General features: G+C 42.9%; 1 protein-coding gene across 1 annotated transcript in view; it reads right to left on the reverse strand.

Moving 5' to 3' along the window:
- arhgef18b (rho/rac guanine nucleotide exchange factor (GEF) 18b) overlaps window positions 1-13325 on the reverse strand; it is a 175249-nt gene that overhangs the window by 61718 nt on the left and 100206 nt on the right. The window contains 1 exon segment of the mRNA XM_052038289.1: window positions 298-459. Coding sequence (XP_051894249.1) covers window positions 298-459 — 162 coding nt within the window.

Raw genomic sequence — 13325 nt, forward strand, 5'->3', positions numbered from 1 at the left:
GAGGAGGGTTACTGTGGGGGGGGAGGTTTGTTGGGGGGGTTTACTGAGGGTGGCGAGGTTTGTGGGGGTGAAGGGTTACTGTGGGGAGGGAGGAGATTTGTTGGGGGGAGGGGGTTTGTTGGGGGGGTGTTTACTGAGGGTCAGGTTAACGGGGGCGATAGTTGAGATTTCGGGGGTGAGCTGAGGACGTTACGGGAGGATTTGGGGCCACATGGGCCCTTTCTCGGAGCCGGGCCTCACTTCATTCACCTCCAGTCCCCAGCGCGGCCTATTGGCGGGCCTGTCACCTTTGCTTACCTGCAGCAGTGCGGCCTCGGGCCCAGGACGGCCGGCAGGTCCGGACCTCGGCCCCGCTCGGACGGTGCGGTCCAACGGGCAACGCAACTCCCAAACCTCGGCTGCCGCCCGCCGGAACCTGCCCCGCGGGATGCTGGGAGCGGCCTCTGATTTGCATACAATCTGCATATCACAACATTCCACCAACGGGGCTTAAAGGGGCAGCTCACCAGGAAGTGGCAGAAAGGAGCCACAAGAGCACACACTCCCTCTAGGATCAGAAAGACTTATTTTTACAGAGACGCTGATCCACGTGCACAACAAGCTCTGAAGAACAGCTGGCCCTCTTCCAACATTGCTGGCAACGTCCCGGCCAGTGTTTCTGGTCTGTGATTCAATTGCATCATTGATGGGACTGGACAATCCGACAGGTCCGAAACCAAACAAGACATCAATTCCAGAATCCTGTTGGAAGTGGTAAAAGATGTCAAGCTATGCAACATCTTCAGCAACCCTGCAGATGAAGCATCGTGGTAATGCATCAAGACCAAACGGATCAGTCCGATCCTGGATAGACTTCTTCTGTGTCCTAAGCACTCATGGCCAACTCCATCACACTGATATTCTTTTCTGACCACTGCTTCCTCCTGGCAGGGGGATATTGAAGCTGAAAGCTGAAAGTCAAACTGTTGACCCGAGAAAACACTGGGGAACTTAAAAGGGATTACATAGCTTGGAGAACCATGAAATCCCTCCTTGATTTCCCGATACACAGGTGGGAAGCAATCAAGGTGAACATCAAAAGAGTTTTCATTCTCAAAAGCAAGAGAAGTCAGATGGAGTTGTGCCAACTCCAAAAAGCGTGCAGAATCTGCACCTACTGCAGTCAATGGAGGTGGATGTGAAGATGGAACTCTAAGAAGTAAAGAGCCATCAAGGCTCAAGAATAAGACTCCGAGTCACAACAGCAATCAGCTGAGTTGTACTGGGCTCTGTAGGATAACATGGGCCCAGACATTTATAGCGCTTTGCTTCTAGCTGGCAGCACATCAGAAACGTGAGCATGGGCATCATCAGAAGGACAAGAGCATAAGAGGAGAGATAATACCAGGCAGTAGGGACACTCAAGTCAAAGACCCCACATACATGGACAATGTCACCAGCTTCTTCTCAGACCCACTAATCAGTCAGCATATTGATGAGCATCAGTAGCCAGCTTAAACAGGCCTCAGGGGCCAGAGTCAATCTGACTGATCCTTTGTCCCCTTCCCCGTTTAAATTACCTGAAGGTACTGGGACTCTGATTCAGAGGAAATGGGGAATCAACAGAAGTTAGCTGCAGTGAATAGCCATGATTTTACAGAAGTCGAGAACAGGGGAATGATGCTCCACCTCACTGGTGGAGAAGAACCAGGTCAGCAGGTGCAAGGTGATCTGGGAGATGATGTACAAAGCATAGGGGAGGCCATATCCTGCCCCTGTCCCACAGAGGTCACCTGAACCATCCTTTTTTCTGAAGATTCAAAATTGATCATGTCTGTAGCAATGAGGAACAAATCTCTTGAGGCAGGGAGGTGAAATGTACCCAACATAGCCCTCATCCTGATGGCCATCTTTGTGTGTGGCTGCATCAAGCTGTGCGTACAGCTGGTTACACAAATACCAAGTTACACTACATGTTGAGGTTCCACCAGTCCTTAATTTTGTGAAGGATAGGACTGGTGACTTTACTGCAAAAAGTTCCATTCAGATTAACTGTGACACAGCACTTGTCATTTGCAGAAAATTTTCTGGGGAAAGACAAATTTGACTACAGGTCCATCAGGTAGTGGTCTCTACAGGATGTCCTGTGGGAGAAGGAGGTGCTGGATCATGTTGGATGGCTCTCTGAAGAGACTGTCAAACAAGCATCAAGACCTTGGGTTTGCTGGTGGTGAGAAGGTTGCTCCCTGTCGGATCCTTCACACACAGCTGAAGTTTCAATCCCACTGCATGGTGTCCTCAAGGTTGCTATGGTGTGGACGAGACACCCATCCAGCTCCTTATGGACTGTTTTGTGTGCCAAGAGTATCTGGAACAGGATGCAGCGCTTTCTGTTGAAGTTCATCCCAAGCAGCTGTATAACACATGACCCTGTGCTGTATGGGCTGTTCCCAGCGATGCAGACTGAGACAAAAATTGACTACTACCAGCAAACTATCAATTTAGTGAAAGATGAACTTTGGTTTGCCTGAAACTTGTTGGTCTTCTAGTGCAAAAGGTGTCCGCCAGCAAATACTTCCAACTAGCATATTCCAAAGCACAGAAGCATATGCTGAGGGATGCACTGAAGCTTGGTGTAGCCACCGCCAAGGCTCTGTGGGGAGGGATCCTGTAGCCACTGGACACAAAGGGGCTGTGCTCTGAGTTACAGCCTCTGAAATGTTTCACTGATACAACATTTGGGACTGAAACGTTAGTGTTGTAAGTACATGTATTGATTTGCTTGGTACGAATAAAAGGTTTAACTTGAAACATTAACACTGTTACTCTTTCCACAGATGCTGACTGACTTCTCAGTTTTTCCAGCATTTTCTGCTTTTTTGTCACAGTATTGCAAACCCAGCCTTGCTCTATTCAGAATGGCCCAGAGACCATCCCTTCTGGTCTGTACAGCTCAGCACCGCCCTGGTGCATTCATCAACTGGCGTCACCAGAAGAGACAACTAATTATATTTAAATATGGTGGTGGGATGTACAAGAACAAAAGAAACAGAAGTGGTTAGGCCACTTGGTGAGAGATGGAAAATGTTTTTGCACCTCCCCATCTGTGCTTACCTTTCCTACAACTGTGTGTTTGAATGTCTCCTATTAAGATTCCCTTCCTGACCTAACCAAAGTTGTTGCCTTCTCTTTTATTTACACAATAAATCTTTTTCTTTCCTTTCTTTTATATTATATTCATTTACTAATAGATTGTGAGATCTACAGATTTTTTTAATATTTTATTCTTTATGATTATCTATGTCATGATTGTTCTCTTGATCTCCTTGTATTACATGTACAAACATCAATGTTATATATTCATCTGTATTAATTTGGAAACTAATAAAAAGATTGAAAGAGAAATAACAAAGTTGTTGCCTTCCTTAATCACCCCTCTGGCATGCTTTGACAGTACTGAACTAACCATGCTCTTCGAATAGCTTCTCCTCACTTTTCACTGGCACTTTCCTCTCTCTCTATCTGCTCTCGCCTAATAGTTGCCAGCAGTAGCTTCTCGTCCCACTCGCACACCACTACCTCTGGATTCCTAAAGGATCCATCCTTGCCCTCACATATCCATCCCATATCCTCATTCAACTGCTGCCCATTGGCGATATCAACTCCACGTTTGCTAATGACATCCAGTTTCACTTACTACTATTTTTGTCTTGTCCATGATTGAGCCATAATTTAGTCATGTTTGAGCCAAATAGGCTTCTTTTCTGACTCAATTTAGTCAAATAGTCATGTTTGAGCTACAAATTCCTCCAATTCAACCTGGAGGAAACTGTGACTGTCACCACAGAAAACATCCCATTCTCCCATCATCCTCTTGGGATGTTTTACAATGTTGAAGATGCTGCAGAATTGCAAATTGCTGTTCTGCTTCAACTATTCAGTTCTACTCATTCAGCTATCCAATATTCTCACATTCATCTTTAAAAAGGGTGGCAAGGTGGCCTCACAGTTCCATCAACCCAGGTTCGATCCTGACTCAGGTGCAGTCTGTGTGAAGTTTACATGATCTCCCTGTGACTGTATGGCTTTCCCCAGGGTGCTCCTGTTTCTTTCCACATCCCAAAGGTACAGTCAGAGACTCTATCATTTGGCTACTGTGAGCATGGGTGGCAAAATGGGAGCTGACGAGAATGTGACACAAAATAAGGTGCAGAGCTATAGGGAAATAAGATGAGGGAGAATGGAAATGATGGGATTGCTCTGCTGTGTTGTAAGAAATAAGTTAAGTACCTTCATGAACTTATCCTTTCCTAATTCTTCACCTTTCTCAATTTTACAATGCCGCAACTGTTCTTCTGATCTCACGTGCATCTCCATTATTCCCATCACCCCTGGAATTCACTCCCCAAGTTCTTCCAACTCTCTCTAACTCTGTTCTTCAAACTCACGATCTCACCTGATCCTCCTAGTTCCTGCTTTGGCTTGGGATCCATTTATTTCTTGATTTGTCAAACAGCCGAGGTGATTTGCTTCATTAAAGCCATGTTTTCCAAGGTGTTATTTTGAGTAAGGGGACAAAGGTATTATGTTGGGGGAGTGGGGAGGAGAATTCCAGATGTTAGGAGGAAGCTGGATAAATCATGGACCTTAGATGGGGGCAGGTTATGCAGACGAGGATGCAGGGCTAGAAGAAGACAGGAAGGAAGTGGAGAGGCCATGAACGGACAATAACCCAAGATAAGGCTCAACTGAAGTTCTCTTTTTATGCAGTAGTGCTGCAGAATAAACTTTGTGTTGGTTCAGAGTAGAAATTAAAAAGGATAACTTTGCTAATTCTTGTCTTTGCTTGACATGGGCTTATTTTCTGAACCACTGCTTGGCTTGCTAGGATATTAGAGTTAGGGAGTTACCAGACAGCCTTGCTGTTGTGGGATTGGAGTTTCACGTAAGCCCACACAGGTCTGATTGGTTAGTTTCTTTCCCTACGGACCATTAGTAAATTAATTGTTTTATTTACAAAAATTAAACAATATTATTGATAACACAAATGAATTTAAACAACCAGGCCAAGATTTGAACTTATGTGGTCTGGACTAACATGGGTTCTGAATCCAGCAACACAACACAACACAACCCGGCAAAACCCTCACTGAACGAAGGAGCAGATGAGAATTTTTGTAAAGAATAACTTTCTTTCAACAATTCCTGCATCTAACCTGTCCAATGACTTTACAAATGTAAAAGCCTCAATCAAATCATTCCTCTCAGCTGGGGACTATTAGAGGATGAGCTGGGGCGTTCTCCCTGTGTCCTGGCCCATCTTTATCCCTCAGACATCACCGAAAGAATAACTCACTCATTATCACTTTTCGATTTATGAGATCTTGCTGTGTCCAAATTGGTTTTCCTGATTCCTGCATTGTTACAATGCTTACATTTCAAAAACTACTCAATCGGAAGTCTTGAGATCGTGAATGGTGCTATGGATGGAGCAGTAATTTCCTCCAATGAAATATTGCAAAGATCAATATTATCTTTGGTCCTGTCACAAACTCCATTCCCCCTCTACTGAGTCAACTCCTGTCCCTAAAATTTATCTGAAATCGAACCAGGCCACTTGCAATCTTGGTGTCATACTTGCCTTGGACCAATTATTCTGACTATTGATAAGATTGCCAAATTCTACCTCTGTTACACTGCCCCAGCAACATTTCTGACTCATCTCTTTGCTGCTGAGACTCTCCATCATGCCTTTGTTCTGGCAGGCTATTCTATTCCAATGAACTCCTGGCCTGCCTTTCTCATGCTACTTTGCAAAGAAGGTCATCCAAAATTCTGCTGTTCACCCATCACCCCTGTGCTTGCTGCACCACACCGGCAAACAGCCTTGATCTTAAAATACTTATCCTTCTTTTTAAATCCCTTGACGATAGCACCTCTATCCATCACCCTAATCTCCAGCAGTACAACCCTCCAAGATCTTTGTGATCCAATAATCATGGCCTCCTGATCATCTCTAAATTTAATCACTGCACTGTTGGTGGTCATGTCATCAGTTGTCAAGGCCCTAAATTCTGGAATATCTTCTCTAAATTTGTTGGCCTCTCTTCACTCCATTAAGATACTCCTCAAAATTTCCTGACCGATCAACCTCTGGTCAACTGTCCTAATATCTCTTTATATAGCTCATTATCAAATTAAGTCTCTCTTGTGAAGGGCCTTGGGACTATTTTGCTACATTAAAGATGGTATTTAAAAACAAGCTGTTCTTCTTATGATCTCACATGTTCTAACAAGAGCTGTGTTGAGTTTTTGTTCATTCAGGAAATCTACAAAATTAGAAAACTGTTCTGGAACCAGACAGTAGAATGAACAACACCTGAAATGAAGGTTAAGATTTGGGATGCTGAGTTAGAGATAAGTAAGTGGTTTAATGAAGGTGATCCAAAAGAAGAGGGGAGAATAGCGGGCAAAGGAGAAGAATAAAGTACACCTAGGACAAGTATAAATAGAGTCATTGAGTCGTAGAGCAATGCAGCATAGATACAGGCCCTTCAGCCCAATGAGTCCATGCCAACCATGGTGCCTACCCAACTTGTCCCAATTTCCTGCGTTTAGCCCATATCCCTCAAAGCACCCCCCCACCCCCCACATACCTATCCAAGTGCTTCTGAAATGATAATATTGTACCTGCCGCTCTGGCAGCTCATTCCACAAACGCACCACCCTCTGCATGAAAAAGTTGCCCCTCATGTCCCTTTTAAATCATTCCCCTCTCACCCTAAATCTATGCCCCCTAGTTTTGGATTCCCCTACTAGGGGGAAAAGACTGCTACCATCCACCTTATCTATGCCCCTCATGATTTTATAAAGCTCTATAAGATCACCTCTCATTCTCCTACATTCCAAGGAATGAAGACCTAGCCTGGCCAACCTTTCCCTATAACTCAGGCCCTCTAGTCCTGGTAACATCCTCGTAAATCTTTTCTGCACTCTTTCTAGTTTAACCACGTCCTTCCTACAACAGGGCGACTAAAACTGTACACAGTACTCCAAGTGCGGCCTTGCCAACGACTTATGAGCAGGTAATGGGTTTAATAGTTAACAGCATTAACTGTTGATAGTCTTAAAAGCCTGGAAATCAGAAAATGAGAAAAATGTGACAAATCCATGTCCAAAATCTGAGTCACACCACTAATTGAGAAACAACTTAAATATAAGAAAATCTGTGACCTTTCTGTGAAAGCTGCTGGTTGGAGGTGAATTTTAAAGGGTTGTGCCAAATCCTAGTTTCAGTGACAATGCCAGCAGAAAGAGACACGCAAGCGCTGCCGGCAGAGAGAGACAATCAGTTCCAGCAGAGGGAGGCTAAACAGTACCAGCAGAGAAAGACACACAAACACCGCCGGCAGAGAGACACACAATCAGTGCCAGGATGCCTCTCAGCTGGAAGCATAAACCTGCTAATACAAAGCAACTGGACATCAAATAATCAGATTACCTGTAACTGTGAACATCTAAGTATATGCAGATACTCATAATTACTTCCAAAGAACCCCAGAGTTACTGTCACCCATTATTACTGTAGTTCTCAATCATTTTCAGAGCCTGGCTGCCATACATCAGAGACATTTGTGTTTCTACACAAGACACACTTTGCACAGATTGCACCTCTTTCTTCTGACATGGTTATGAAAGTGAAAGAAATAGCAGACTTTGTTTGTTACATCTCTAGCACAAATGAGTCATTGCCTGGGTGTTTCCCCTGGGGGAGATGTCTAGAACCAGCCTCAAAATAAGGGGTTAGCCACTCAGAAGAAATTTCTTCAGCCAGAGGGTGGTGAATTTTTGTAATTCTCTACCCAAGAGGATGTGAAGGCTCACTCAGCATATTCAAAATGACTGAAAAGGTTTTAACATATTAAGGAAATCAAGGATATGGGGTTAGTGCGGGGAGGTGGAGCTGAGGTAAAAGATCAGTCATGATTTTGAGATAGAATAATGGCATGAGGGGCTGAATGATTAATTCTCAGGCTCAGCTCAGATTCGGTTTGATTCTGGTGGGGTCTGGCTCAGATTGAATTTTAATTTTATACTGGGCAGGTCTTAAATTCAGTCACAAAGAAGTCTGTAACTTAGGGTGGCTTTGAAGGAAAATAATTACATTTACTTACAGTATTGCCTTGAAAATAATAAAACCTAAAGAGTCAAAAACAGATGCTGAGCATTAACAGAACTGAAGACAGAATCCAACTGTACAGACAGCCACCATGCCTGCGTCCTGAAATAATTTCCTTTTTAAGTATTTATCCAACACCCTTTCAAAGTTACTATGGGATCTTCTTCCTCCCTCTTTTCAGTTGGTGTAGAGCATCACCCTGCAGAAAAACTTTCCCTCGTCTCCTCCCTGTATTTTTTCTCATTATCTGAAAAATGTTCTCAGGTTAATGACCCCTGTAGAATCAAAGGGTCACAAAGCTGGAGTTTGAAGACCCTATTGAAGGAGGAGGAAAGGTGGTGAGTTGTCAGTAGTGAGGAGATTAAAGACTGGGGGAGAGGTAATAAAATCAAATTACTGACAGACACAAAGAGTGAGAGAGAGAGAGAGAGAGATAGAAATGGAGAGAGAAAGGGAGGGTAGGACAGAGGAAGTGATAAACGGACAGACAGATAGATAGATATAATGAGAGAAAGAAACATGTTGCTCTCACAGACTGATCACACCAAATACAGTTTAAGCAGAGTTCATAGTTGGAAAATTGGCAAAGAGGGGGAAAAGAGACAATGCTCAGGGTTAAATTAAATATACCAGTAAAGCAGCCAGGGTCAGGAATTTGTATAAGGAAAGGGAAAGAGGTGCTGCTTGATATTAGATTTGAATTCAATAGGATTAGATCATAACAATTATTTAATAAAATAAACAAGAAATCAGGTAAACATTGGAATTAGCCTGTTAATTCTACCCTCACCCTAGCAGAGATATTCCCTTCGTCCTATCTATACCTCTCTCCTCCACCCTTCTGCGACTTAAAACTAAGTTGTCTTTCTACCTTTCTGATGAAAGGTCTTCAACCTGACAGGTTAATTGCATTTCTTTTTTCATAGACTCTATTGGATGCTTCCAGCATTTTCTGTTTTTATTGAGGAAACCACGTGTTAATTGTTGACCTGAGAGAGTTCAAACCATAAGAAATAGGAACACGAGTAGGCTACTCAACCCTTCAAGCCTGCTCTGCCATTGAATAAGATCCAACTTTCCTTAAGTCCCCTGTCCCTCCCTTTTCCTATAACCCTTGATTCCCTTACTGTTTAAAAATCTATCTCAGCTTTGAATACATTCAAGAATTCAACCACCACAGTTTTCTAGGTCAAGGAGTTTCAAAGACTCATAACCCCTTGAGAGAAGAACTTTTTTTCTCACTTCGGTCTTAAACAGGCACGTACTTATTCTGAGACCATGTCCTCTGGTTCTATAGTTACTCATGAGGGGGAACACCCTCCCAGAATGTACCCTGTCTGGCTCCCTTAGAATCTTCTATGTTTCAAAAAGATCGCTCCTCTCATTCTTCTAAACTCCAATGTTACAGACCCAATCTGTTCAACCTCTCCACACAAGATAAGCCCTCCAGACCTAGGATCATCCTAGTGAACCTGCCACCAATGATAAATATATCTTTCTTTAAATATGGTGGCCAAAACTGTTCACATTACTCTAGATGTGTCTCCAATGTCTTGTACATTTGTAGCAAGTCTTCTCTACTTTTATACTCCAACCCTCTTGAAATAAAGACTAGTAGTCTTTTATGTCAGCTTTTCATGTTTCTTATAAGGGGACCCTCAAATCCCTTTGTGCTCAACTTTCTGCGGTCTTTCTCCATTTAAGTAATAATTTGTTTATCAATTTTCCTTTCAATGTGAATAACTTCACATTTTCCCACATTATACTCCACTTGCCAATTTACCCACTCACTTAATCCCTCTGTAACTGGTCCCACCCTCCTCACAGTTTAATTTCCCTTGTTATTATCTGCAAATTTGTTGTAATCTTCTTAGTTCTTATTATAGTAAATAGTGGCAAGGCAGGACTCCACACCTTATAACTGTTGGGAAATCTATAATGGTTCTTGTGACCTAGACAACTACACATGCAAGAAGAGCTGGAAGTCGTGGCCCACATGGTACTAATGATAAAGGTAGAAAGAACGATGAGGTTCTGCAGGCAGATTATAGGCAAATAGGGATGTGATTAAAAAGCACAAGCTCAGAGTTAGTATGTCTGGATTACTATAGGTGCTGTACACCAGTGAGTGCAGAAACAGGGACCTTGTGCAAATATATATGGAGCCAAAGAGATTGTACATGAAGGAGGACTTAAGATTTCTGGGGCATTGGGATGGGTTTGTGGAGAGATGGGACCTGTTCAGGAGTGACAGATTGTATTTCATCAGGGCTGGGTACTAATATCCTTGAGGGGAGTTTACTGCTGCTTTGGGGGAGGTTAAAACAGTTTGGCAGCTGGGTGGGATCATGGTACAGGTTTCAGAAGGGAGTGAGGGAAACCTGGATGCAGAAGATGGGAGTTTAGTGAACAAGTGTGGAAGGCAGAGGAATGAGTTTGGAAAGAAGAGGAAACAATATCTGGAAAGAAAGGAAACATATAAGTTTGGCAGTGCTTAATTATGTTTATTTTGGAAATAAGGATGAAGAACTGAGGGCACAGGTAGACATGTTGGAATTTGACATAGTAGTCTCACGGCTGTCACTGAAATACAGCGTCAAGATGAACAGGAATGGCTGCTCAACGTTCATGTTTGCAGGTTTTCAGACAAGATGGGATAATGGGGTGGGAGTTGAGGTAGGTGATAATATAGAAAAGTGGAAGCTATATAGACTAACTGGTGAATAGAAAAATAGAAATGGGCTAATCACCTTGCTGGGTGAGGAGCAAATATGTGGGCAAATTTCTGAGAAGTGCAAAGTTAATAGGGGATTTCAACTTCCCTAACAATAACCAGGCTAGTAGCATAGATGATGCAAAGTTCTCGAAATGCAGCAAAGAGAATTTTTCAAATTACGTGCATATCAGTGTTGCTTTCTTTGCAACAAAGGAGAATGGGGGAAGATTTAATAAGATATAAAATTGTGAGAGGATGAAAATTACAGAAGATGAACAGGAACCCATTTCCCATAGCAAACTGGTTGAAAACTAGAGAACACAGTGATAAGCTAATTGGTAAAAGATTAGATTTGAGAAATGTAGTTTTTCATCTGAAGTTTAGTGATGTCTGGTAGTCCCAAAGAGTGTGGAGAAAGAAATCCACCACATTTAAAAAGTTCCTGGGTGAGCATATGATGTCCTGTACCCTACAGAGGCACAGACCAAGTACTGGAAATTCAGAGTAACTGAACTAGCTCAATTTTTGGCCGGCATCTATATGATGGACAAATGCCTTCTTCCATGTTATAAATCTGTATAATCCAATGATTCTAGACAGACAGAGATATTGAAAGACAGAGAAAGAGAGAGACATTAGAAAGAGGTAGAGTGACAGATGCAAAGAGATAGAGAGTTAGAAAGATAGAGTAAGATAGACTTTCAAGGATGCAGAGAGAGAAAGAAAGGGATTTAGTAGAAAGATAGAGAGCCATAGACACAGAAAGAGGGATAGATAAGAGACAGAAAGAGAGAAAGGCAGAAAGGGAGATAGACTGTCAGAAAGATAGTCAGGGATAGAAAATAAACATAAATAGACAGAAACAGTGAAAGGACAGATACATGGAAAGGCAGAAAGATAGAGAGACTGAAAGAGAGAGACAGACAGAGATATCAAGAGACAGTTGATGGATAGGGAGACAAAAGACAGGAAATATGCTTACATTTAATTCAAAGAAATAAAAACCACTCATCAGCTCAGACAGCCCTCCCTTGAATCTCAACAGTTTACCCCAGTGCCTCGGTTGCTCGAGGATAGGCTTAGCTTGTGTTTTAGTGTTGTTGAAACATCAGCAGGTTCATTGCAGGGACGAGAGGCCACATATCAAAGGCAGTTGTTTAATGTGATGTCACATGCCAATGGAGATGTAAATATTTTTCACACGGTTGTCTGCTCAGTGATAGATGCTGAGTCTGGATTTTGTCTCTCATGAGCTTTCTACTGAAAATTTGAGTTGTGAATAAACCATTTTGGAGTAGCTGGGGGGGGAGGGGGTGGGTGTTTTGGGGGCAGGGGTGGTAAGGTAGGATCAAAATGTACAACAAAGGCCCAGAGAAAAGAGTCATACTCTAGCAATGAGTCAGAAGATTCAGGTTTAAGTCACACTTCAGAGATTTGAGCACAAATATTCAGCCTGAATCCAGTGCAGCACTGAGGGAGTGCCGCACTATTGGAGATATTCTTTATGAATGAGATGTTAAATCAGCCCTGGAGACTGCGGGTGATGGAAATCTGGAGCAAAACACAAAGGAGCTGGAGGAACTCAGCGAATCAGGCAGCATCTGTGGAGCGAAGTGGACAGTCGATGTTTCAGATCCAGACCCTTCATCTGGACCTAAAACTCCCTCTCTGAGTTCCTCCAGCTCCTTTGTCTGAAACCGCCCTACCTGGTCTTTCAGAGGCACAATCCCATGACGACTATTTTGAAGAGAGCCAAGTGTCTTTGTGGCAATACTTATCCCTCAAACAGCATCACTGACACAGTTCGTCTGGACATTATCACACATCTGCTTACATGAGTTTGCTGTGCATTAATTGGCTGCCACACTTCCTACATACGATAGCGACTAAACGCCGCAATTATTTAATGTGCGGCAAAGAGCATCGGAACATCCAGAGATCATGAAAGGTACTTTGCAGTGCACTTTTTTTCTTCTGGAGAAGATAAAGTCTGCTTTTATTGCAACAGGATTGCAGCTCAGGGTTGGAACCTTTGGTTTTGAAGTACAGGGCTAAGTCCAAAGTTTCAGCTAGGGTTCAGAACCCAAGATCACACTGCTGCAGAATGCACAGTTAAATAGACGGTTGCAAAACTGGTCCGTGTGCAGAACTGGGATGTGGTTATTAGGTTCAGTTATAAAATATACATTATTATTATACCATTAAGTTACTTATTTTTCATTCTTTCCTCTGAATATTACTTCATCAATAAGAAGTTCAAGGCTGGTTCTCCAATGCAACCATTTTTATTCCAAGGGAAACTGATATCCCCCCACCCTTTCCCCAAGCGTTCTCTTTCCCAATGAAGGTCCTGCGCTCCAGCCTTTCAAAGTCACAGTGAGATTCCTCATCTTCAATATTAATGATTAAATCCACAACCGGCCTTTGGGAAATTTCTCAGTAGTGCCATCT

The sequence above is a fragment of the Pristis pectinata genome, chromosome 24 (assembly GCF_009764475.1).
Source record: "Pristis pectinata isolate sPriPec2 chromosome 24, sPriPec2.1.pri, whole genome shotgun sequence".
Lineage (NCBI taxonomy): Eukaryota > Metazoa > Chordata > Chondrichthyes > Rhinopristiformes > Pristidae > Pristis > Pristis pectinata.